Raw genomic sequence first — 26547 nt, 5'->3', positions numbered from 1 at the left:
GCCTTGTGCTTGTGGAAATCCCTGAAGATGAGTTTGTGCTTCTACTTTTCCTTCCATTTGAATGCAGCATTTATCACTGTATATTTCACTTTTGGTTTAGCATTGCAGTCGTGCGCCATTAAAAAAAGCTTCTTCTGTTGGTTGAAAGAAAACGTGCTACACAGTTGCAACCTCGTGTTCAGTGTTGCCACTCCTAATCTGGAAAAACATTCATCTTTTCATTTGCATTTCATACAACTAACATTAAAGAACCAAACTGTATATGATTATGGTGCATTCACGGCATATTGAAAATCTGAAAAATATACTTTTCAGCTAAATACCCAACTTTTATTAGTTGGAATCCCAATACAGGTGTACTGTTTTTCCAAACACTGACTGAACTTGTGATATAATGGATTCACCTCGTAGGAACTTGTGCTCCAAGTCAGAGTTTTGAATTACTGTCTGACATTAAAGACAATATGATCAAAGCAACCAAAAACCTATTCATCATTCTACTTTTCCTTCCCAAGCCTGGCTCATTCTCATCTGATATACGGCCTTCGATACAAATGTTTTGACTCCCAGAGTGTCTTTATCCTCCAGGTCACATGACTTGCATTCCAACTTTTTAAGTATCCTTGAGGAAACTCAGCGTTTCTTCAGCAGTCGTCTCTAACGTCCAATACGTGCTATGGTGAGTGACAACCAACAACCAGCGAACTCAGGTTTAAGTTCTTTAATTCATGGCTGAGCAAGACAACAGTTAAATGCAGCATCTCAACACATCCGGGTGTTAGTCATCGACACAGTAAAAACTGAACAATTACATGCTATTTCAATGATTGAACCAGAAACCTGACATCCATAAACCAAAATGATGGCAATGAAGCAATTATTGGCACAAAAATGTTCACGTTAAAATTTCAAATTGCATCATAACAATAGGAACTTTGACAAGTTCAGTATTTTGGAATCCAATTGTGACTTAAAAAAAAACTCAAAACAAAGTAAGTTAGGATTTTGGCGCAAAGTCGGAGAAGTAGTGCAGGTTTAAGGATTTTAGTTCAAACTTCCAGTATCCAAGACACCAGCATGAGGCAGTGCTCTTGGTGAGAGGATTCTTCAGAGGCTCAGAATCTGGGGACCTAACCTTACGTACGACTGGAGGCTGGTGAAGCTTCATGAAGCCTCATTATGAGACTGCACTAGATGGCAGTCTCTCTGCTCCATAATCCTTGAATGAAACCTCAAATCACTTTCAATGAACTTTCACCGTTAAACTGAGAGCGCATCACATGTTTCATGGCGCAAGTCTCGCCCATATCTGACTTGCAACAGTCTTTTTCAACCGTTTGGATTAGATGCAACATCTAGTAATTTAAAGCATCACCACTACGATGAGAAGCACGGTGGGAATGCATACTTGCGCGCTATGAGCGGGACTTGACAGCAACATCTGTGACTGACTCGCCTAGAAAAGACAAACACGGCACGGGCTTCCATGCAACTTCCTATTTAGCAGAAAAAAACCCCCAAACTTCCAACTTCCGTCTCACCTTGCTTCTAATTTTCACACCCCAATAACCACACCTACGTGCAGGTGCGTTCAGGGGCCCTCGGTATTCTCAGGAACTCGTGATGCTCTTAAACATCTTTCTAACAAAACAGTGCAGCTCATTTCTTTTGAAACAAAAACAGTACAACTTTAAGTGACGCCACTTCATTATCCTCAGCTGTTGAGTCTCTTCTTCCCATTTCATGTGGGCTCAGCTTGGTGAGGTACTTAAGAGGAATGAGGGAAAGAGTCTGAGCCACTCTCACGTCTCCAACATGGAAGTAAAAGGAAATACGTCACGACACGAACCAACGATAAAATTTAAATCCTTGTTGTTAAAAGGGAAAACAGGTGTTTAACACCATAATGATCAGAAGTGTTGAGCTGCAACACTCTTGTGCCAGTATGTTGCTTCCCTGCCACAGTACACAGCTGCCTCCAGAAGTAACATGAGTGAAATAATGCAATAGTATTGCCCATCACTGTCTGTGTGTCGTAGTGTAAAGCACTTGGGTGCTGCATGAGCTTGGAAAAGCACTTCAGTGAGGAAGAAAAAACACAGGACAACTCACTAAAATCAAAGGACAACAATGAGAACTTGAATCCTCGTCACACAGGGTGGACTGCTTCATCCTCTGCCTCACTGTGACACATGTGATGGTGTTCTGTCATCTGTCTGCCATGATGAGCCGTAGCTTTTGAAGAAACTCTCAAGCAACAAGGGCTCATAAGGAGAAGGCGTTGGCAGCCGTTCCATTACCAACGTGCTTCATTCCCTTCTGGCTGCTTGGAACACCATAAACATGGATCATTCCATATCCACAATCGGGAGCAATGAAATAAACCAGAGCACATTAGCAGAGCAGGTCATAATGAATGCTGCATCCAAGGCAGCAGGGACTCGCTGCTTTGGGATGCAAGACAAAAATGCAGTGATTCCAAATAATACAAGGTGCAGAGTGACCACAGGGGGACTGGACCCCCCTTGAGAGAAAGTGAGTGGCTACTCAAGTCATCCGGGAGAGAGACTCGACTCCTCAGGATGAGGTGTCTGGAGAGAGGTAAGCCTTTGACACAACCACTAGTAAACTGTGGAATTATTATATCTTGAAATGTGCCTTTGAATGCAGCATTTATCACTGTATATTTCACTTTTTGTTTAGCATTGCAGTTGTGCGCCATTAAAAAAAGCTTCTTCTGTTGGTTGAAAGAAAACGTGCTACACAGTGCAATTGCGACCTCGTGTTCAGTGACAAGAGCCTAGCTGGCTCTGTGTTGCCACTCCTAATCTGGAAAAACATTCATCTTTTCATTTGCATTTCATACAACTAACATTAAAGAACCAAACTGTATATGATTATGGTGCATTCACGGCATATTGAAAATCTGATAAATATACTTTTCAGCTAAATACCCAACTTTTATTAGTTGGAATCCCAATACAGGTGTACTTTCTACCAAACACTGACTGAACTTGCTCCAAGTCAGAGTTTAGAATTACTGTCTGACATTAAAGACAATATGATCAAAGCAACCAACAACCTATTCATCTAATAGCTATTGCTTTGTTAGTAATGAAGTATTTCACTGCTTGGTAAGGCAAATCAAAACGCCTACTTCTTGAACTCACTCTCCATCGGCTGCACACACAGTGCATTAGAGGTGGTCTACGCATTGCGTGGTGAGCACAGCAACAAAGAAAATCATAATAAAATATACGAGATTGTTTTCTGTACATTGCAGGAGTATTTGATAGATGTTTCGGTGCACATGTGTTATTGTAGAAGCTATATAACAATAATATATAAATATAAATAAGGCTAGTAGCCACTTCATATATTTGAATAGTTTGGTATAATTGTGTCTTTATCATATAAAAATTCTATGAATACATCATTGTATCATATATATTTATATATATATCTATATATGTTTTATGTATCTAACAATATTCATTATTCAATCATGTTTCATTGTAACTTCCACAGCTACGTGTCTCGCCTACAGGCCAGTGAGGTCAACGATGGCCTTGATGAAGATGGTGTCCTCCCTCAGGTACGGACTCTTGCCGGCCAGCTTGGCCAGCGGGCAGAAGAGCGGGCAGCCGCTCGCAATGTTCATCTCACTGATGGGCTTCTGGAAGGAGGTGGAGGAGACGTCGGGCCGGAAAGCATCAATAATGTGCTCCCTGTTGTTCTGATCCAGCAGCATCAGCGTCACCTGCAGAAGGGGACATTAACCGAAATGAAAAAAACTGAAAAAAGATCTACGTTCCTTTTGAGTGATACGTTCACTGACTTCTCACAGTCATGTCAGCCGGCTAAATTTGGTGTCCTCGGTTTACTGATAGTAAATGAGGCTGGAATTTTTGAAAAAAGGTCTGAGGTCATATTTAGAGGAAAGCAAAACGACAGCGGTTTTTTTTTTTTAGTTTCACATCAAGGTGTCATCTTCAAAATATGTGTTATTGGGGGCGGTGTGTTTGGTGCTTCCACGCAGCTGCAACAGATGACTTCCTGTTGATGCGTTCAAGCACACCTTCAAGCACGCCATGTGCTCAAGTCCCAGTTCAAGTACTCCTCACATCTGGAGACGGCAACTGACTGTAGCACCACAAGCAAAAAGGCCACCTGCCGAGCGGTCTCTGCAGGACGACTTTCCAAGGCTCCCTCTTCTGAACTGTGGGTGGCAACTTGACGTTCTTTGTCACCACTTGGACGGCGACTTCCGGACAACTTTTCAGGGAGTCACAGTTGTCAAGGCTGAGTTGCTTAGGGGAATGAAGATTCTTCCTCGAACCAGGCGACCAAAGTCAGCCACTCACAAATGTAGAGTGTGAGACTACAGGTGGCGACGTTCCAAAGTATTTTCATCACTTCTAGGACCGTATCTAGGTGATAGTTGCACCTGTAGAGGGTAAAACTCTTGAGGCTCACTCATCGCAGGCGCCGACCTTCGCTGTTCATCACAAATATAGAGCGCAACTCTTCGAGCATCTCAACCGCAGAGTCTGAAGACTCTTTTGAGGTCACCTCTTCATGAGAAATGTTGTTGACAGGTGGCGAAAGTATATTCAGAGCTTGGTGAGCAGAAACCGACGCTCCACACACTGTCGGTGTCATACCTTCTGGCTAAAAGGCCACTTCAGCAGAGCGTCAAACTTCCCCCGCATGACGACGAAGAACAAAGACAGGTGTGTTCCGCGACCCGTGCCGTCTCCGTTCAAGTAGAGTCTCAGGCACATTTTGTAGCCGTACTTGCTGGAGTAGAAGGCTGCAACACAGAAGGTCAGTTTCAGTGGCTGTGGGTGGAGGGAAATTCCAACCGAGGCCTTTGAGCGCAACAACCCCCATCAGCCAAAACAAGCTTGACACAAACCACGCACACAAAAGACGAGCTGGGTTGAATGACTCCACTCTGCTCACCTGGCGAGAACATAGCAGGTGTGCGTCCTCCCACTGCATCCTGTCTCCGGCGGGAGAAGTCTGTAATTTTCCACACAAAGACGCCGTCGTAGGTGCAGAACTGAAGCTCGCGCACCATCTGCTCGCTCTCGGAGAGCTGGAAGTCTCTCATGGTCAGCGTTCGCTCCAGCTGCCGCAGCTTGTTGCTCAGGTTCTCGATCTTCTCCTGGTCTAGACGGTGTTGGTGCGAGAAGGCCTCCATGGTTACTGAGGTGCGCTCCACTTCCCGATTCAGAACGCAGACTATGTTTTCTAAAGCTTTTACCTGAGAGCAAGCAAAACCAAATCAGATATGGCTTGAACAAACATCGCAAGTACTTGCCCACTCACTTCGCATTAATGGAGTTTCCATCCAAATTTTAGGGCATTTTCAGCAAATTTAGTGTAAAAAGCACAAAAAGAAAATGCTACTTCATGCCCGTTTCCATACATTATATTTTGCGATCAGTGGGAGGAAAGTGTGTCATAAGAAAAGAGCGTCCTTCTGCCACGAACCAACTGACGTTACTTTGCCATTTCCCATCCAGAAGAGCATTAGGCTACACACACATGAGTCTGCACATTTTCCTCTCGGGTTATTTTCCAGGCCGGTTTCAAACAAAGTTTCCTTTACTGCCGTCCACGTGCTTTCATTTCAGTCATAGTCATGAGAATGTGTGTGTTTAACCCAGCTGTGGTCACCTGCTTCCTGCTCCATCAGCACCTGACGGAATAATCAGCTTAAATTTCAATTCCATAAGTTTGTTTGATTGTGGTTTGAGAAAGGTTTTCACAAAATATTAAACTTGTGTATGTGACTGGCTTCTCTGAAGCCTGTGTGTTGCCGAAGCACGTCTGTCTCAACAAGGATTCGCTGTTTATTATGCCAGAGTAGCGGAATAACATATGATAATATATAAAAACGCACAATGTAAATCCTGACTAATAATGTGATGTAACCAAATCATCATCAATATTAAATGGCTTTCTAAAATGTAGCAAATATTAAACACGAAAGAATTTAAACAAGGAAGAGAATTCTGGAATAAATATGAAACTTTTGTTTAGTTTACACGAAAATTATTTTTAAAAATGGAAAAAATAACTACAATTTCAAGATCTCAGATATAGACATAACATTTCAACATACAAAAACAATATGAATTAATTCAATAAAAATGAGGAATTGAGAATTTTTTTAGGTGATCTGACATAAAGCAATATAAAAAGAGATATGAATAATATTTACATAAGAATGTCTCATAATGTAATAATGTGGACTTCAATAAATGGAGTACTTTTTGATGCAGGGTAAACATTATAATGGAAAAACAAAAATTGTGAACAACATCCTTAAATGGACACCACTCTGTAAAATATAAAAAATATAAATTAAGTTAAAAAGACTTGACTTCAACATTTCTTTTTTAAATGAGAGGAACTGTTTTCAAAGGTTTTTCCACACATTGTTTTATATTTTTTAGTTTTTACATGTGTGTATGAAAATTTGAAAAAGCATAGGTTGTTTTTTTTTTTTAATCAAGACACAAAATCAAGTTCATTTGTCAGGGTTGTTGTTTTAACTGAAAGACAGGCTCCTGACAGCTTGATCTGATGTGTCTGTTACCTGAGCATGTCCCACTTCTTTAGGAAGTGATTATCTGATGGTGGTTTGCTCTCATGAGAAACCAGTGTTATTTGACATCTTGAACACCCACAGGCTTCACATGAATGCTTCACTTCATCAGTGTGTGTAATATGAACGTGACAGCAGCGAGTTCACTTCATGGCAACATAGTGGCACACGTACAAACACAAAAATCTTCAGAAACTCTGCTCATCATGCTCTGGCCTATGGCAGGGGTATCAGCTCCTCAAAGGGCGGTGCATGTTTTTGTTTCAGCTGAAACAAGTAGCACCAGACTGACACGCAGAAAGACACCTGACTGAAAAAGTGTGCTCTCGATTGGTTGGACCAAAAGCCTGCACCCACCGCAGCCCTTTGTGGAACATGCATGGCCTGTGGCCTCATCATGTGCTGATCCTTGCAGATCAACATGCACATAGATCGCTGAGTTTGGAAACTCAAAGTGTCGATTCAGCCGTTAAAAAAAGTCATATCTGTGAAACCTTTAAATACTTAAGGAAGTGAGCAACTCACACTTTCAGCCAGGAAACCTCCGCCCACCTTCCTTTAACCGTTTGACTTGAACTCACCTTTTTATCCAAGTCCACTGAGCGACCGGTGGCTGCAGCGCCGTCCTCAGGAGCCCTGTACAGACCCAGTTCAAAGCCTTCGGGCCAATCGCTCACGCCCAGTGATTCCGAACTGCTGCGAGCAAAGGAGAGGACCACGGAGAGCAACATCCGCACATGCTCAACGATGCTGCTCTGTTCATGGTCAGTGTGCTTCCCGTTCTCGATCTGTAGAGGAGGGAAAAAAAGTTCAGCCGATCAGCAAAATAAAGCAGTCAGAAGGTGTTCAAAGGAGAAGGCATTTTACCACTATTTAATATCATATGTGATGCCCAACACAGGTTGACTGATTTGTGCAGCACAGACAATGATGTCACGACAGCTCACAACTGTCAAGAAGCTAAGAACACACACCTCATCGCGCGCACACACACACACGCACACTGACAATAGAAACTAACATCTGTGTTTGCAGGCATTCCACTGTTGTGTATAAACACTCCCAATAAATCCAGGGGAACACTATTTTTATTATGATAAAATTCATCAAAATGTTCTCTTCCACAAATGTTGGTGGAGAAAGATGAGGCACAGTGAATTATTGCACAAGCTGAAAATGTAAAACTGAGCAAAGGTGGCAGAACAAAATTAGCAAAAAAGACAATATATAAAAGTGTATAAAAATGTATTTTAAATATAATTTTACTTTAGACTAAGGATGTGAAGTAACCAAATTATCATCAACATTAAATGGCTTTCTAAAAAAATAAACATAAAAGAAATGTAACAAGAAAATGATGGAATGAACACAAAAATTCTAAATTAATTAAATAGAAATGAATTGCAAAATAATTTTAGGAAAAATGAACCTGGATTCAAAAAGAAATTGACATATGAATAGTAATTATATAAAAATGCTTAATAATGTAATAATGTGGGCTTAAATGAAAGAAGTACTTTTTGATATGGAGTACACATTAAAAATAAAAATTATGAGCAACATCCTTAAATGGACACCAATCTGTAAAACCAATATAAATTAAGTAAAAAAAAAGATCCATTAGCTACAATATTCTTGAATGATTTATTTTTTGAATGAGAGGAAAACATTTTTCCACACATATTAATTTTTTAAATATATTTTTTAGAATTTACATGTGTACACCTACCACATATTTACATCCAACCTCGCCAAATGGACAGGAACTTTTGGATTTCGCACAAGACCGAGCGTGGTCACTAAACTGAAGGAAGAAAGAAAGTGCAAGTTCAGATTATCTGATTAAAGCACAGTTGAGTCAGACAGAAACTGACAGGGTGAGTGCAACAACATGGCTGTTCATCAAGAGCATTCCAGAGTTACACAAGAGTGGAGAGCATCATAATAAACCCTCCTGGCACAGAGAGTCCCTCATACTGCATAAATGCACATAAATGAAATATATACATTTTTTAAATGACCAGGAGCAGAATCTGAGAGTGAATGCCATATATTCCTCACCTCAACAGCCAAATCTGGCGACTGCAGTCGATCTCTAGTAAATAACATTCTAGGATTAGCATAATGAGTTTGATAAATTCAATTCAGATGTTTGCAGCAGTAAATGGCTAAACACGGCTGCGCTCTGATCCCAGACCTGGATCAGAGACTGACTCAAAATATTAAAGTACCACTGCTGTTGTCATTTGCTTTCTATCAATCATAACCAAATATTTGAAGGAATGAAACCAGGTCACGGCCATGTTAACACTGACACTCGGGCACAAGTACAGAACTCCAAGACCAGAACAGAACATGCGTCACAGAACAGCTTGTGTGGGAAAGAAAGGCTGTTCATCAACTTGAGGTCATGTTTCAGGCAGTCATGGGAGTGAATGGTTGACATGCTTTCACTGAGTCATCATCCTTTAGCTACGGTAGCATCAGCCTCAACAGAAAGAGAAAACTTTCCACAAACGGTGGAGCCATTGTAATATCCCGGCCGGAGGATCAATAAAGTTCTATCTCATCTAATCCTGGCTGGAGACACTGATTCCAAAGTCACACTGTTTAAACAAACTTGACGCCACTTCATGCTTTTCATCTCAATTTGATGTGGATTTTAAATGATGATTTGCATACTTCTATACAATAGGACATTTGCTTTCTACATTCCATTTTTATGGACAAATAACCTAATCTAATCTAATCTAAAAGAAACACGCGAGCCTCAGCTACATACTCATTTTCACAGATTGTATTCAATAATGATGCAGCCGGCTTGTAAATAAAGATTCACTAATAACTTAATATTATCACAAACTGTTATATGTTTCAGTCAACTCAATATTTTTACTCTGAATAAAAGCAGTTGATCAAAAAATAAAAAATATAATAATAAATTAATACATATTATTATTATCTTAAAAGTCACAGCTATTTGAATTAATGAACGACTGAATCATATTATTGTGAGAATGACTTTACCAGCCCATTTAACATGGGCCTATCTATCGTACTAGACAGGTGTGTTTTTATCATTTTTTTCTAAAACATGAAAGCAAGAAGATCTGTCTTCACATTTTCAAAACTTTAATTTAACAAAATAGAGTTTTTTTTGTTTGTTACAGGAGATCATTTTCCTGCATATTTCCTGTAGAATTTTTTTCATTTCACACTAAATCTGTATCCAGATGTGGGGCGACCTTCTCTGCCTTCCTGTGTTTGTTTACTGTTGCATTCCATTTGTCTTCTGGAGCATCAAAAGTGTTGTGAGGAAAGGGGAAGTTGTTGCTTCCTCTCTTTAGGTCATGAGATGTCACAAACATTGTGCACATTGTGTTGAATGTCTTTAGGTAATTGTTGATTAAAAAACACCTGCATATTCACATAACAGCTGCTCTATTAAGTGACTGTTCCACGTAATAAGTTTTTAACATCAACAGCATCACTCACTCCAGCTACAGAGGGAATGATGCAGCGGACAACCCGGTCAGGAAGCTGGTCCAACACAGGGTGCACACAGACAAACAACCAGTCAGACGCCACCTTGACTGCGTCCAGATTTTTCGTGCCTTGCTTTTATATTATGAACAAGTAAGAGCTCAAACCTTTTCTCTGGGGATCCTTTTCTTGCCACAGTCTTTGCATTGCAGAGGAAACTTCTGACAAACTTCATCGTGGGCCTGAAACACAACGAAAAAAAGGTGTTTAAAAAAGAAAAAAAAACAAAGCTGGCCACACAAACGGTCATAAAAGGTACAAATATAAGTCACCTTAATGTCCTTGTAATTAAAAATCACTTTGCAGTATTTGCAGTTGAGCATCCTCGCCTCACATTCTCTCTCGTTGTGTCTGTCTCGCTCTGATAGGAGGATGGACATTTTGCAGGCCTCACATTGGACCCGCTCGAATAAACAGCGACCTTCATGCTGGGACTGGAATAGAAAACAGACATTTACCATTAAATTCTCCAACTGTCAAATATAGTCATCCTCCACAGCCATGTTTATATCCTGCAGTAACGGAGCAGGTGTGTCAAACTCACATGTGGCTCATCGGTCCGGATCCTGTTTGAACCACACAGCTCTTGATAACAAGCATGTCTTGATATATTCAACAATGTGTTGTAAAGTAGCATAAATTGTTGTGTCACTCTGTGAGAATGGAATATTCAGTGGGACCAGTTAACTAAAGAGAGTCAGAGGGAAAAAACAAATCTGCTGTCTGTGTGCTAATGCAACATAGTCCTGTCAGCATAGACAAAAAAAGACTTAAAATAAAGATTGGATTTGATACCCTCAAGTTGTTTTCAGCAGTGCCAAAACACTACCATAACCAAAGAGCTTATCATCACCGGGGTCTGTGTTGAGAGGCTCTCTGTGTCAGGTGGTCCAGATGGACCTGACTATTGCCATGACAAAAGACTATGTGCTGAGGATTATGAGGAAAAAGCTTCACCCTGTGTGGTTTGGACAAAAAGTCTTTTGAATTCTACATTCTCAAATAGCACATTTGAATAACTGCAGTGTAATTACATTTACTGTATTCTCCTCTATCACAGAGACTTTTTTTGACCCTGATACATTATGCAAGGGTTCGAGGAAACATTTTGGAGGGAAGTAAATTTGAGAAGTGCATGTCACAAATGAGAATTAGAAAGAGGAAGTAAAGAGAGAACAGGACCTGCCCGCAATCTTGTGATGAGGAATCTCCAATGTCTCATCAACCCATGTTAGTATTGGACTGAAGTTCAACTATTCTCTCAAAGACTTGGAAAAAATAAGTTACGTTTCAAATGCTACAATCTAGACACAAACTCAATGATTTCTGGTTGAAGAAGATCTGTATGAATTGGATCTGTATGAATGAGAATAATGACCTAAAAAATGGACGTGTAAAAACATTAAAACTCACACCTGGAAACAATCATTTGGAGGCATTTCAGTTTTAGTGAGACATACGGTTGATGTAAAGCTGGTGCAATTCAAAGTATTGAAAAAAACAAAAGAGAAATTGTGCTCAGTAACGGCAGCAGGAAGAGTTAAACTGTTTGAAAAATGGCGCAAAGGAGCGGCCGGATGTGACGAACAGGGGCTGGCTTATCAGTAAAGCACAGTTGTACACGACACTCACCACGATGAAGTCTCAGAGCGAGATAATAAGGTAGGTCTCACAGTTTTGATATGATATGAAGTTTTAAACCGCTGAACTGCCAAATCCTCGCCTCTTTCTGATGCAACTTCGATCCGATCGCTCTCATAAGAACCCACGCCGCTCGACACTTCACAGTCACAATTTCTTCCTACTTTGTATATGACTTGCCATACCAAGTTTAGTCATGTCCCCGATCAACATGGGGGAGTGGTTTCCAGCAAACATCATTAAGATCTATAATTATCTGAAACAAATGCTTGCTGACTTCTCATGAGCTAAACATCTACACAGTGGCATGCATCCAAAACATACATAGATATATTTACACACACACCAAACACAAACAGGATGAATGAGAAAGCAAACAGTTCATATGTTTAGTAAACAGGATTTAGATTAAAATACTGATGTTATTTGTGTCTACTCGAGGAAAGCTGGGCAGGAAACGAATGCAGATACGTCGGTACTTTCCACAGATTTACAACTGGTTAAACAGGGACTTTCCAGTGTTCATGCTTCAGGCTCACTCTCATCTGTCTACACTGGCACCAGCCAGGGATCCAGAAAACACAGACACAGTGGAAGCATTTTCAAGATTAAAGATCAGGCTGCAGCGGTGTATTCCAATGCAGTATGACTCTTACAAAATGTGATTCAAGCAAGCTAAATGTGGGAAAGCAGGCTGAAACACGAGGACCATTGTTAAACCCAGACAGCTGAAACTGAATGGAAAAAGAAAGCTGGAATAAAATGAGGAAAGACATACAACATATTCATTTAAAAAGAGAAAGAGAATGATTAACAGTTTCAGATAAGTTCTACAGTTTTACTTTTACTTTTTGTTTATGTACCCAGCAAACAGAAAATAAAGAGATGACTTTGGATGTAAGTAAAACATTCAAAAACATTTAATAAAGAAATGCATACATACACTTAGGACAAGAATAAAAAAACAGAATCGTGAGATTAAAGAAAGTAGGCCAACAGGAATATAAGACCAAAGGTTAATGAGCCATTAAATACTACAAACTGAGGCACGCCTGTTACAATCTGTACTTTCTACATCTTTACTCGGTAGAGAAATCCAATGGTGGGTGAAGCTTTATCCCACTACAGGTAATTCACAGGGACTTATGATTATGAGGATGTGTACAAGTGACGACAGCTTTAGAAGCAACAAATAACCTCTACCTCATACTCTTTTACAGATCCAGTCCAGCTGCAGCCTTCGTTCAAACATTTGGCAGGGAGACTTGCTATTTCCCGTCCTGCAGCATTGTCTGGAAAGGCCTGCAGGAAGAACAGGAGTGCCCAGTGAGTCAAAGACACAAGTTCAAACACCTCACAAAGAGGAGCAATAAATGTTCCAAGGCTTGGCCGTTTAATGACCCGTAACACCAACGAACATGGCCTCACCTCACTACTATTCAGAATAGAATTGGGCTCTTCGTATATTTCTTCCTGGCGACAAGCCTCACATGGAATTGGGCCTGCACTGGTTAACAAAAGAAGAGTTAACGATAACAGTCGTAGAATTCCCTGCAGTTGAGATAGTGCCAGTATATTTCCTCAGCATGTTGTAAGACAGTCATTAAAAGAGGTCAAACAAAAGATAAGCAATGCGATAGATAAAGTTGCCGTGAAATCCCCAAACGTTTCGCAAACCTCAACATACAGAGAGGATGTGAAGTGAGAAGTCCATTACTGCAAAGGTCAAATGGTAGGTACATTTTAATGTAACTTTACTACCAAAGACTTGACTTAATAGTTTCAATAAAGGCAGTTCTCTTTCCTTAGTGAGTAAACATCAATTTTCAGTCCCATTTCCTCTCACATGGTTGTCAAATCTCTTAGATACCAGTTGTTCCTCGAGTTCATTCACAAGAGATTATCAGACGAGCTCTTGTCCAGTGATGGTTTGATATGGCCTACATTGGCACCCAAGTCAGGTGAATTACAGTAAAACTCCACTCTAGCTGGGGAACATCTTGGGATCAGAGCTGTAGTATGTGTTGAAAGGAGAATCCTTGAGACTCCATGAGACTGACCTCTAAATAAAGACTTTAAGGCTTGTCTCACATGTCCAGCAAGCTACCTCAAAAGTAACACGTTTGTTCTTGCCTGCGACCCTGGCTAGCCAGAACAAAGGGATTTACTGAAAATAAATTTTCTTTTTCAATCATTGTAAACAAACAAAGGGCAATAGATAGAGGGTAAACATGACTCTCAACGGATGATAGGCACATGATATCAGAAAATATGTTTCAGTGCAATGATAAGTCACAACAAACCGCCGTAGCTTGTTCACAAATGACAGAATAATTCCAAAATCGCTAACTGAAGAGACCTGTTCCACTTCAACTCGTTTCACAGTCTGTGCATTAGTGTAAGCAGTTGATGTGCTGGGTGTAAACATTGGCCAAGTCATGCTGATGTGGAGGACTTCTAATGGTGCTGACGTGGAGGAAAACCACTTAACACATGTGACTAATGTGTTAGTGGCTTCTAGTATTGCCTCACCTTACTGACCATTCACCATGTAGCCTCCTCTAGTTACACACGTCATCCTCCCTGTAACGGCTTTGAGGATCCGGTTTCCAAGTTTCAAACTTAATTTTTTTTATGTTCCAACAGCATACACTACTAAATAAATTTATTAAATTATAATTTCACACTTATTTTTGGAAAATCATTTTTTAGTTTTTAGTTCACAATGGTCAATAGGGACTCGAAGCAAAAGACAAACCAGTCAGTTGCTGTGCATACTCCAGGCTGGTGCAGACAAAACGGTGTCAGATAAAAGCATTGTAGTTTCTGGTACACAGGGCTGTGGCGGCGGCTGAAACCACGAAAAAAGGCATCTCAACAAAAGAAAAAATGACTCATCGGAGCAGACTCAACAGACTGCCACCGCTCAGTGGAAACCTACTTCGCATGAAATTCTTTTTACATATCATATACGATCGATGCTATTCTCAGTTTCAGGTTTGTGGGTGCTTCTGTCAACACATTCTCAGATTGAGATCGGGGCCAGCATTTAAAGTGCTTGGCAAGTTCTGTTCACCGTTTCAAAGAGTGCGGCCAGACACATGCATTTGTTATCGCGGGCTTATTATGACTATTCAATCCACACAAGTGATTCTAGAGAGGGCTGACAGAGTTTCTGTTTTTGTCAGTGAGGGTGAATGTGACCTGAAAAACAGTAGTTGGCTGGTTGCCTGCGCCAGAAATGGTAGATTGATCAGTTAAAAATCTCAAAGAGTTTCATGCCTGGCCTGTGTGGAATTTCATAAGGGCTCTTTGGTCAAATGATACTGATAACTAGTGTTAGTCAAGACCATGCTGAGACCACAGCATTCAGAGACCAAGAACTATGATGCCAAACTGAATACAGAGGCATAATACAATATATAATAGAATATTTATTTCTAACTGCTAAAGAAACAAATGAAGAACTGAAACTGAACGTGGCACTTTGTTCTGTATTCAGTTAGGCCTCTGACTTGGCCTTGGTCTCTACACAGCCCTGACTACAACACAATTGCTAACTGTGTTACTTTCACTATATGTTCCGAGCACTTTCACTCCCAATGTATATGGTGATGCAGAACCACACCTGATGCAAATCAAGAATCCAGGTTCAAAAGAAATGAGTAATTCTGAATAATCCCCTGAGTCCTACAGCACAAGATGTGCTTCTCATGATCAGGCTAGCTAACCAACGGAAGTGGTGAAAGAGAAAAAATCCCTGTGGGAGGCGAGTCATAATGATTTCATCACCCATCATGAGTATCAAGGTCACAGAAATCCCGAGGGTAAAATGAAACCTTACTGAGGCATTCCCATTCAGAGAGGAATGCACTCGATGAACTTGCGATTAACAATGCTTGGACTACCTGGTGAGCAGCCTGAAGCAGTGAACACAGAAGCGATGGCCGCACTGAGCCTGGACCGGCTTCCTCAGAACCTGGAGACACTGCTGACATTTGTATTTATTTTCCATCTGCACCGACAGGACCAGTGGATTGATTCCTGGTAAAGAGATTGGGGATTCTTGCAACAACCGTTCCATTCTTCTCCATTAATCTGGTGTTGGATCCTGCAAGAAACAAAACACACACACATAATGTCAAGCAAGAATGGTTTACAACGTCGATGGTCAATTCAAACATAGATTTGTTTTCACAATAACTATTTCTTCCCCGCCATTTTGGCACCACCCGTATTACAGTTAACCAGACTTTGTTTTGGCAACTGCCTCAGTTGTGGGTGAAAACATTCATATAAAAAGTGGCATGGCTTCACAGTGAAACTCTAGGGCGTTAGAGATAATCTGTCCATCACAGAGATGGCACATCAGGACTACACCCTCAACCTCATATTACACCAAAAACCACCTTCATAACCACCCATTTCTTTGCCATTTTATTTTTCAACAAACAGCCTTTGAAAACATTAATGATTCAGAGAGATGAATAGTTTAAGACTACATTCTGCAGTTCTGAGTAAGGAGGAAGAAAAATTAAAGACAATTTTAATCCAAAACTATTTAATCCACACTCATGACCCTGCTCAGTAGAACCTTGTATGATGCTACTCTAAATAATAAAATGTTATCTTGCAGTAGTAAGCACAGGAGAAAAAAACCCACACAACTATGAGACAAGTTATTTTTAAAATTCCTGCCATTCAAGGCTGAAGTGACAATCCTAAAAAAAAGCTTCTATAAATAGCACTCTTTTTCTACAACAAATACTTTGGACATTCTTTGCAAACCTGAAAAACGGATCATAGTGGCAGGATAATAATAAAACTGTGCCTTAAAGTTGCTCAAGTGAGACGACTGATGACCTTCTAACTGTGTTGCTACGAGAAAGACAGAAAGATGGTCAACATTTTCCGACCATGGAACTTTCACTTGCTATAACAACATCATACGTAATGCAGACATATATAGGACACAGCTATGCTACAGCACCTGAAGACATTTCTAAAAGAATCCTCACTATTGCTCCCTTTGGTTGAATTATTGTCCCCAATGATGCCCTCAAGTTAACAAGTTTGCCACATGTCACATGTCTCCCTCGTGAGTGTCAGCCGCCCGGGACACTGCACAAGCTGTACAGCAGTAAGTGCTGTCATTTGTGTGGGTAGCTCAGGAAGGTCCCCGCCAACAGGTGAGCTACTTCTGAAATCACTATGTCAAAACACTGTCAAAATATATCTGCAATCCAATGGCAACTTTGGATTCAGATGAAAGGCTTGTACTAAACATCAAATCAAATTCAGCTTGGGATCTTCCCATTTTGTCCATGGTTAAAAAAAGGGTGAGCATGACGAAGATTCCATTTGTCAGCTTCTGGGGAAAAAACTCCCAAGGTCAGATATGTTGCTTTTATTAAACTAACTGGTCAGTGGGTGTTTCTTTTTTCCTCTGGGAACCATTTGATCTAAGCAAATAACGCTCAAACAGAAACCAGACTTCCTGGAGAACAAAGTTGAGAACTAGCACAACAATAACATGATCGGACCGTTGTGTTAAGCAAAACTGCACTGGACCATTGCATTTAAAAGTGGGCAGGAGTTCATTGTGAAGCTTCGTCAGTCAGGCCGAAACTGAAGTGCACATTTCTAATTCTAAACCTTCTACACCAGAAGATGTCACCATATCATGATACATACCAACAAACATTCCCCTTCAAATGCAGGGAGTTAAGTGCTTTGGGTTCACACCCATGGTTGAGAAAACATCCTCAATGTGATGATGCCAACTGGTTCCTCAGAAAACAGGATCTTACTTGATGTGACACGTCAGGGTTTCCTCATGGGTTTTTTTTTTTATGAAGCAGCGGCGTCCATCCTTGTAGGGTTCACACTGTCAGCGCTTTATGTTAATCATCGTCTCATAAACTGACAATTTAACCCCAAAATGGACCTGACAGAACACAGTCTGTAACACTATGAACACTAGTCCAACAGTGCTTGAAATCGGTGTGTCTTCTTTGCTGTATGCGAGACCACAGAGAGAGATACAGCGCCACTTACAGGACTGGCATGTTTCAGTCTTACCAGGCTCTTTAAATGGAACCATATTCAAATGCAAATACAAATCCTCCTGTAGGACTCTCCCCCCCTCAAGTTCCCCCTCCTAAATACAGTGAGTCCTGATAATTCTAAGACACTACTGTAGGTTTGAATTACTCCAACTCATGATATATTCTAAATATGTATACACTGTACATGCATTTTGCATGGACTGAAACTTTCAACAGACAAGATGCAGACTCTGCCACAAACTCCTAACAAAAGCATTTGCAGACTTTTAGATATAGGTTTATTGACACAGCACCATCATTAGAAAGTTGGCTAAGGTTCTTATTTGAGTAACACATTAGCTAGATAAACACAGGAAGCAATTTTAACGTCTGCTTGTAATTAACACAACCGAGAATAGGAAATAAGATACAACAATGACTGGGTAGCAGCGCAAAACTGCACCAACAACAAAATTCCAGAGCCAACGCATTTCAGATAAGTACTGCTGCCACGTTAGGTTACAGAGTACTCTTTGTTTTGCATGATAAATGAACAAAAGGACAAAGGTCCAACAAAGCAACTTTTTTTTTCCAGAGACCTTCTTTGTGTAGACGTTTTAACAAAGCTGACAAAGCTTAAAGGTCATGAGGATCTGCTTCCAGTAGCATAAAATGTCAATCTTGTGTGATTTTTTTTTTCACAAGGATCACGTTAGTTGAATTTCAAGGTCTTTGAGTTGTTATGCCCACAGCTCTTAAACCACGTGTTCAGATAGACAGAGAGAGCAGTACTCTTTATTGGGGAAAAAAAGCATTTGCCATCAGTGTGAAATACTGTTGTCAATGAATGTCAACATAAAAAAAGGTAAAGCTTGTAAACAGCAGAGGTGCCGTTATTCCATTGCAATAAAATAAATAAGTGTGAACCATCAGAAAACAGTGACTACAATTTTACAAGTAAAAGGCACCAGTATTAAAAATAGGAGAATCTGTATAAATAAAGTGAAACAGGAAACAAAAAGGCAAATAAAACAACTGATTGTTGTACACAGGTACATTCGATACATATTTTCGTCACGTCAAACAACAATCCAGAGGACACGTCAGCGAAACAAAGCAACAGAAAAGCAAAGAAAAGTAGCACCACAGAACTCATCCCATGCCATCCCTTTCTCACACTGCAAAACAAGAGCGAAGCCAGGGAGGGGTCTTAATGTCGCGTCACTTAGAATGTTTTTCGAAAAGAGCAGCAATACTCAGATGCACGGCACCGTGTAAACAACAAGACACGAGCGCTGCGAGTGTGACCAGGTAGTGAAATATTACTCACCAATTTTCAAAGGCACACGTAGATATAGCGGTCGGAACTCTTGCACTACGAGAAGTGATCTTTTATACTTGTACCGCCTCCTGTGACACAGCGCAGAAGCCGTCCACTGGCTTCTTGTTGGGTTGCATAGGGTAGGGAACACCTTTGCAAAACATTTGTCACAGTCAGCTTGTAGACAATTCTCCCAAGGCTGGAGAATAAAACAACTTATTACAAGTGAACTGGTGTGTAGCCCGAGCTAACACACGGCCACCCCCGGAAGTCTGCGTTTCTCGATGCTGTTTAATGGAGGATCATTTTACTTCAGTAAAAAATAGTCGACTAACCTTGGCGCCTTGTGGGATTTTTTTTTACACAGGTACAAATGTTGTAAGGCTCCACGGTGTCGTAAAATCAGAAGGACAACACAACCTTTAGCAACAATGACGGTACTTTTTGGTACGCTGCTTTGTAGTCAGTCGGACGCTTTACAAAAGCGGTGACCGTGTTCGCTGAATCAACCGCCCGTCTCTCAGGCACAGAATACACAAATCAAACCCCTTCACGACCATGTTGGCTGGCAGACCGCTGTTGCACAGTCGAAGCCACATATTGATTTCGAAAGGTATGTTTTTTTTTAATTTGTTTAGTGGGTGATGACTAAATGAATGATTGCAAAGATTATGACGGTGTTTTGACGCTATAGACCAGTCAGATAGGTGGTATGTTTGCGGTCGATAAAGGACTGACAACGGGGAAAATGTATGACTCAAGCAGCGCATGAAAACATAATTTTGGTTGATTTTGCGGGCTTTAAATGAATATTAATCTATTTAATATTTCTACGATGATTTTGCATGGTTGGTATGATGATTTAGGACATATAACGTACGTGATTCATCTCTCAGCAGAATCCCATTAAAATTCCTCGGTGTATTCATAAGGTAGTTTACCGTCAGTCTATGTCAGTTTCATCACAGCCAAATAAAAATAAAACAATACAAATTATGACCATGAGACCATTTAAAAGGACATTTATTCTGAAAGTACACGATAGAACCCCATGAAACTTCCCGTGTGTCTTTCTCAGGCAGTCTCTCCTGCGTCTATAACTATTTCAGCTCAGGAAAGGCATGATCAAACAATGCGCATTATGATCCATAGGAGCACCTTCAAATTATCTTTATTTACATGACAGAATCTCATGAAACGTCCTGTGTGTCTTCATCAAGTCGTCTTCTGTCAGAGTACGTCGTTTCCCTGCTGCCGAACTGTCTTCAGCACACTATTGTCCTTTAAAGTCACATCTAGTGCCTTTATTTTGAGCAAAATAACTCCATTTGAAATTGCTTTAGGCTGGGGTCAAGGGAGACAGACATTCTAGCCAATGAGAGTTGTGGAGGGCGGGACCTTCCCCCTACCATCCTGGGATACAGGACTTGTTTCCAACTAAAACATGGTCCCAGAAACAGCATCACCAGCCTGTGCACACATGGTCAACCTTGTATTTCTTACCTTAGGTGTTAGAGTGTCCAGTCTTCACACCAGTCCGAGAAAGAGGACAGACGCCTGGAATGGATTGTATCCTGGGCACATCCCGACCACAGCGGTCCAGAAAGCACTGTTGGCTGTCGGGTCTGGTGTTGCCGCTCTGCAAGACCCGTATAGACACGGTGGGAAACCATAAACGGCAAACCTGTAAAATTTGCATGAAAATGTCCCCAAACTTCATTCCCTTCCTGTTTTTAATGTCATGTAAAGCACGAGTATTCAAGCGATGTAAAGAAAACACCTGCTGACACGTGGCTGTGGCTTGTCGCTCTCGTGTTCTGGAACTTCACTAATACAGAAACTGTTTATTATTCAGTGATACTGAGCACTGCACAAACTCCCCCAAAAGGTCCGCTCTTGTTCCTGTAAATTGCTTGTGTGGTTGTGTAGCTCAATTTGAAGCCAGTCAGGAATGTAATTCACTGTATTTTAATAGGGACACATTTTTCTTTGTATACACAGTGACATTTGACAAATATCACACTTTTGTTAAGACGATAACACTTGTGTAAAGAAGTAACATTGTAGTTCCACCAATGCTAAGCATTTTCTCTTAAAGTGATGTAAAAAAAGTCTAGTTAATTCGAAAATTTGTGATTAATTAATCTCAATTAATTGCAGTTTAATTATATAAGAATATTTGCCACAAGTAGCCACATTTTTCAATTTAAATGAATTTGGTATATTACTGAATCAAATGATGAACCCATACATACATTTAAACAACAAAATATTGTTTATTTTGCATCAGTTTGACAATAGCACAATAAATCACGATGGTGTCTATATTATATATTATTATATTATATTATAAGTTTTTATATCACCTTATTTAAACCAAAGCTTTTTAATGTCTTGATATATTTGATTTTTTTTATATATATATATATATATATATATATATATATATATATATATATATATATATATATATATATAATATATTTTGATAATATTTGTATAAGAATTTCAAGTCCATTCAGAGTAGTGGAAACCCTGGGCATTGTGTAGTGAAAAACCTCCCTGAACCAAAGCAAACAGATGCTTTTGATTGCTTTTGTTCAGGGATTCCTCCATGTTTGTTGTTGTTGTTATCATCCTAGCTGCCACGTGTCTTGTGCATCAGTGTGATCAGTGGATCAATTCAATTATTGTTTGTAACTATTTAATCGTAATAATGTTGTAATTAATTAATTGTGATTAACTTGTTCAATTAACTCGTCCCACCACTAAGAAATACATTTAAATATAATGAGTTTTGACAAAGGTGGAGTGTGTAACATTGACTCCTGATCCCCACAGACATGGTTGCAGTTCTGGGCGAGACAACTGGACACTTTGCACTGAAAAAGCTCAGGGACCGAATGAGGAACGACCCCGAAGGCTACGCTGTCTTAACGTGAGCTGGTCGGCGGGACGGTTACCATGAAGATGCCATGAAGGGACCATGACTTTCACACGCTTGTGTCGTTGTGTGGTTGGCAGGGAGCGACCCAGGATTCGGCTTTCGACTCTGGACTTGGAACAGATGGCCTCTTTACCCGAGGGAACATTTGGACGGGAATATCTCCGTTTCCTGGAGGACAACGTGAGTTTTATTAGTGTTTTTCCTCTTAGTCAGTAAATGATGTCAAAAATACACATGACATCAAATTTCCCATCATGCATTTGCATTTTCTATATATTTAGAAAACAGGAATTGAATCCTGAACGCAGATTCTAAGCCTAATATTCAGTCTGGCTCTCATCTATTCTCCAATAAGATGTAATAATATTACAGCCACTCTTTTGCTGCTGTAACTTAAGATGGTGCGTTCCTACTGAGTGCTGCAGTCAGCAGCTGTTGAAGAAAAGACAGTTGACCTACAGCTGAATTTAGACAAAAACTTGACATCTAATTACAAACAGCATATTTCCGTTTCATAACACTGGGCGACACCTGAGCGCGTGGCTGTGTTAGTGCATGTTAGCATATGATACTCAAAGCAGCATCACGACGCGATGGATAGCAAACACTGAGCAAGTGAAGAAGTGTTTTCATTATTTTTTTATTCATGACACTTGTGCTGCTTCATGGTCAGGTTGATGGAAAGGGACGTGTAGTCAGCTGCTTAAAACATTTGTATTCTTAAGCGTGTAACATTGAGAAAACTTTTTTGAGGTCACAGGCACAGAGAAAAATGCCGGGTATCACTTGGCACTCGTCTGCTGCCAAATCTGTGTGGCCACGAATCGAAACAGAGCCGAGGAATGCATGGAATCTGTCGAGGAGTTAACTGGGTGACTCGTTTTTTCACATTCCATTGTATGATTTCATCATGCTAAGACAGTTGAGGAACATCATGATAGGGCCGCTTTAGACACTCAGCAAGATAATAATAACCAGGTGGCCCCCTTGACTAAGTTCTTCCCCAAAATGACTCACCATTACACACATAATGATATGAAGCTTCTGGGAACACTGGGGCGCAGGCTCTCGCTCACCGTCTCACACAGCCACATTTTAACTCCAAAACTGAAACTGAAACAGAAGAGTCTGTAACGTTACAAACTGTTGACCTTTGACTACGCCTCACCAGCACGTGACCCCCGACTCCCGAGCAGATGTGAAGTTTGTGGACGATGAAGAATTGGCCTATGTCATGCAGCGCTACAGAGAAGTCCACGATTTGTTGCACACCTTGCTGGGAATGCCCACCAACATGCTGGGTTAGTGAGGCTCTGCTGCTTTTGCATGTTGTGATGTGTGATCACTGACGTCTCCCCTGCAGGCGAGGTGGCGGTGAAGTGGTTCGAGGCGGCGCAGACCGGACTTCCCATGTGTGCCCTGGGAGCTGCGCTGGGCCCTCTCCGGCTCAATCTCAGGTTTGTGCTCTAGCACCACCCGGACATCTCTTACTCATTTTATTTGCCAGCCCACGCCTCTAGGAGGTATGTGGGCAGGTCCCCACAGTGTGTGGACTCAGTGTCTTGTCAACACTCACTCGCCCACATGAGTCTGTCTTGAGATGCAGCTGTCTGAGCCTCCTGCAGCTGCCTTTTTGGCAACATGCCCTCATGAAGAAAAACCCATTCACATCCCGCTGAGAGAAGGAGATATGAAACCCACTCAGAGGATGGTACAGTTCCTGAACTAAGGAGAAGTGATCAGTTTTGCTTCTGTATTCATTCTTTCATTTTCTGCCTAATGTTCTTTTTTTCGGAGTCGCAAGGGGAAACATGAGCACTAGAATCAACATAAGCTCTTAAATTAAAGGCTACTCGCATGAAAATTGTAGGAGACCTCAACGGTCTTGAAGCTCAGAAGAGGAAGTACAGAAGTTAATCACTGCGACGGTTAGAGGTTGGGTTAGCCCTTCCACCCGAGAACGGAAGGGTTTCCTGAAAATTCACTGTCACCTCAACGGATTGTCCTCTGTATTGGACCTTCCAGTCACTGTCTACTGCTCATGGTGGCGTCTTGTCACAGACATTCTCAAGCAGGAGTGGGATTACAAGATGTCATTTATTCAGTTGTCTCATGTGAACGTTCATTCATTCATTATTGGGTTTATGCTGCAAAACTGGTCCTTTATTGTGAACATTTACTGTGCTCCCTATTGAATTATTCAGGAGAAAAATGATATGCATTTAAGTAAAGATGTGCTTAAAAGTGATTTTTTTTAATTCAATAAAATAATGTGGGAAAAACATGAATTTCATTAAATTTGTTTTTTCACCAGACTAGTATTTTATGACAAATAGTGAACTGAAAATGAGAGAAATTATTTGGTTGTTTTTCAACTGTTATACTAAAATAGACCCAGGTCTGTTGTGGATTTCTGCAATTGAAACAGATACCCAAGTTTGATTACAAAAATATTTAACTACAAATGTATTTGCACCTTGTTGTTTATAAAAAGATAAGGGGTATTTTAGCTAGTCAACATGTTAAAAAGAAAATCTAAACCATTTACTAAACCAATACCCTCTGTTATACCATCATTTTTCTTTTTAAAACCTGCCATTATTTTCATTTTTTTAATTTCAGAAATTTGCATTTTTCCTGTATTTTATTCCGTACCCAAGAAAGAATAATTTGTTACTTTAGCCTTGAGCTGAGAACACTTTGGTTGTGAGGTAGAATCATCATGGAACTACTACAGAATACAGAATGAATGCGCTGTTCTTATTTGAGAGCAAAGTAACAAATCACACGGAGGGTATGACCATCATTTTCCCTGCTTCTTATAACGCTGTAAACGTCGAGTGTTTCCGATTCACTGATTCATCAATGTTGCCGTTGCAGTCGTCTGCAGTCACTGGCTACTGTCCTGGGACCCTGGGCCTTACAGAACGGCCGGCGTGCGCGCTGCGTTCTCAGCATCTTCTATGAGCGCCGCTGGGATCAGAGCCTGGAGGAGCTCAGACGCGAGCTCAAAATCGAGCCGCCGCCTGTCACGCTTGGGATCCGCAGATGAGATTGATCTGACAGTTGAGCTGTGCTCATTGTGAAAACGTCCAGGAATCATTGAGGAAGAAGCCTTTAGGGGAATTCAACATTTTTTTTTGAACAATTTCCTCAAGGCGAAATGTCATCAGTTCCTGTTTCTGTTTATTTCAAAATCAGCGGCCGCCATCTTAGTCTGAGGGTCAAAGTTTAAGAATGGTCTCCTTTAATGACCTTAAATCTTGAACACATTTATGCAATATATATATATATATATATATATATGTTTCTATTTAACGGATATGACGGATTATAAATGTTAATAAATGACAATGTCAATCCTTTGGTGATGGTGATCTTCAGTTAATGAATGCACAAACTGTTGATCAATAGCTGAGTTTTACAGGTCCAGTGAACTCAAGTTCGGCATTGATCGTCTGCACAATGAGAGCTTTTAACATCAGAAGCACCTTTCACTGTGCTCACAGATATCTTCAACCTTTCATGGACGCATTTTAGTTCCCTTCAAGAAGTTACAAAACATGCAAGAAAACAGTCGTGCAGATATCTGTCAAACTCAAACAGAAGAAGCTTTCTGTAACTAAGAAAAGGATACAGTGAAGTGAAAGTGATGTAAGTTGAAACAGGTCACCTCATTGTCATGTCAGCCTGTTATCGCAGCAGTAAAATCTGATGATCGGACAAAGTGAAAGGGCATTCGTGTATCAAATTTGCTCAGTGAATCCCCCTTGATAAGGTCAACGTTTCATCTGCCTAAATCCAAACTTGATTGGATTTTTATACCCTTGCCCCGTTTCAGTCAAAGTCAAAGGAAATAGAGGGAACAAAATTCATGAAATAATATTGCGATAAATCGAATTAAATGGAAGGCTTTTTAGAGAAAAATAAGCAAGAGTCTAAGTAGTAAAAAGTTTTTGGGGGATAATGAGCATCCGCTATGAGAGAAAGGAACCTTGTGCTAATACTACTACTATTATTATTATTGATATTGGCTTTGTTTAGAACTTATTGACTCAAAACTATTTATACTATTATATAATACGTCACTTAATTTAATAAGTAAAAACGTAAACATATTTGCAAGTTCGTCCATATTATTCTAAAATATTGGCCAGCTAAACAGACGTTAATACATTATTCCATGTTTATGTTTTGAAGTCCTCTCGCTTCTCGCCTCACGCTTATCAGAATACACTTGGGGGTGAAAAGACTCGACCTGATGCGCTCGAGTCGCTGTCTGAACAGTTGCTAAGGTGCAAAAGCGCTCTGATCAAATGCAGACGACAAGGTGCTCTAGTCTCGCCTTCCCTTCCTTTCTATTCAGTGAAATCTTGGCTCAGGTGACGCCACTACACTCGTGACTCGCCGAGTAGGCAAAGACGTGTCA

General features: G+C 40.5%; 2 protein-coding genes across 9 annotated transcripts; one reads left to right on the top strand and one right to left on the bottom strand.

Moving 5' to 3' along the window:
- Nucleotides 1-602: 602 nt before the first annotated feature.
- traf2b (Tnf receptor-associated factor 2b) lies at nucleotides 603-19638 on the bottom strand. Of its 8 annotated transcripts, XM_053866892.1 has the most exons (12): nucleotides 19507-19623; nucleotides 19181-19322; nucleotides 15712-15914; nucleotides 13232-13310; nucleotides 13007-13105; nucleotides 10435-10596; nucleotides 10270-10344; nucleotides 8349-8423; nucleotides 7201-7407; nucleotides 4966-5269; nucleotides 4665-4813; nucleotides 605-3760 (listed from the first exon to the last, which is right to left on the bottom strand). In XM_053866892.1, exons 3-12 carry the CDS (start codon nucleotides 15885-15887, stop codon nucleotides 3542-3544), a joined length of 1545 nt encoding a protein of 514 aa, XP_053722867.1. In that variant the 5' UTR covers nucleotides 15888-15914; nucleotides 19181-19322; nucleotides 19507-19623; the 3' UTR covers nucleotides 605-3541. The 8 variants fall into 8 exon arrangements, with proteins under 8 accessions (XP_053722872.1, XP_053722871.1, XP_053722874.1 ...); XM_053866894.1 differs by lacking the exons at nucleotides 19181-19322; nucleotides 19507-19623 and adding an exon at nucleotides 17498-17885 and having other exon boundaries at nucleotides 604-3760; XM_053866895.1 differs by lacking the exons at nucleotides 19181-19322; nucleotides 19507-19623 and adding an exon at nucleotides 17614-17885 and having other exon boundaries at nucleotides 604-3760.
- Nucleotides 19047-26540, top strand: coq4 (coenzyme Q4 homolog (S. cerevisiae)). The gene is made up of 8 exons (XM_053866900.1): nucleotides 19047-19161; nucleotides 19539-19784; nucleotides 20680-20832; nucleotides 22013-22109; nucleotides 22196-22298; nucleotides 23290-23419; nucleotides 23482-23575; nucleotides 24999-26540. Exons 2-8 carry the CDS (start codon nucleotides 19730-19732, stop codon nucleotides 25168-25170), a joined length of 804 nt encoding a protein of 267 aa, XP_053722875.1. The 5' UTR covers nucleotides 19047-19161; nucleotides 19539-19729; the 3' UTR covers nucleotides 25171-26540.
- Nucleotides 26541-26547: the final 7 nt, after the last annotated feature.

The sequence above is a fragment of the Synchiropus splendidus genome, chromosome 1 (assembly GCF_027744825.2).
Source record: "Synchiropus splendidus isolate RoL2022-P1 chromosome 1, RoL_Sspl_1.0, whole genome shotgun sequence".
Classification (NCBI taxonomy): domain Eukaryota; kingdom Metazoa; phylum Chordata; class Actinopteri; order Syngnathiformes; family Callionymidae; genus Synchiropus; species Synchiropus splendidus.
This window is presented reverse-complemented; position numbering and strand designations above follow the sequence as displayed.

What these genes read in the sequence shown, in the direction of transcription:
- traf2b (XM_053866893.1), bottom strand. Translation starts at nt 15,887, where the DNA reads ATGGAACGGTTGTTGCAAGAATCCCCAATCTCTTTACCAGGAATCAAT. An exon ending in TTAATTACAAGGACATTAAG is followed by an intron (nt 10,345 to 10,434) that starts GTGACTTATATT and finishes GTTGTGTTTCAG; the next exon opens with GCCCACGATGAAGTTTGTCA. An exon ending in AAAGGATCCCCAGAGAAAAG is followed by an intron (nt 8,424 to 10,269) that starts GTTTGAGCTCTT and finishes TTCTTCCTTCAG; the next exon opens with TTTAGTGACCACGCTCGGTC.
- coq4 (XM_053866900.1), top strand. Translation starts at nt 19,730, where the DNA reads ATGTTGGCTGGCAGACCGCTGTTGCACAGTCGAAGCCACATATTGATT. An exon ending in GAAGGCTACGCTGTCTTAAC is followed by an intron (nt 22,110 to 22,195) that starts GTGAGCTGGTCG and finishes TGTGGTTGGCAG; the next exon opens with GGAGCGACCCAGGATTCGGC. An exon ending in TCCGTTTCCTGGAGGACAAC is followed by an intron (nt 22,299 to 23,289) that starts GTGAGTTTTATT and finishes ACGCCTCACCAG; the next exon opens with CACGTGACCCCCGACTCCCG.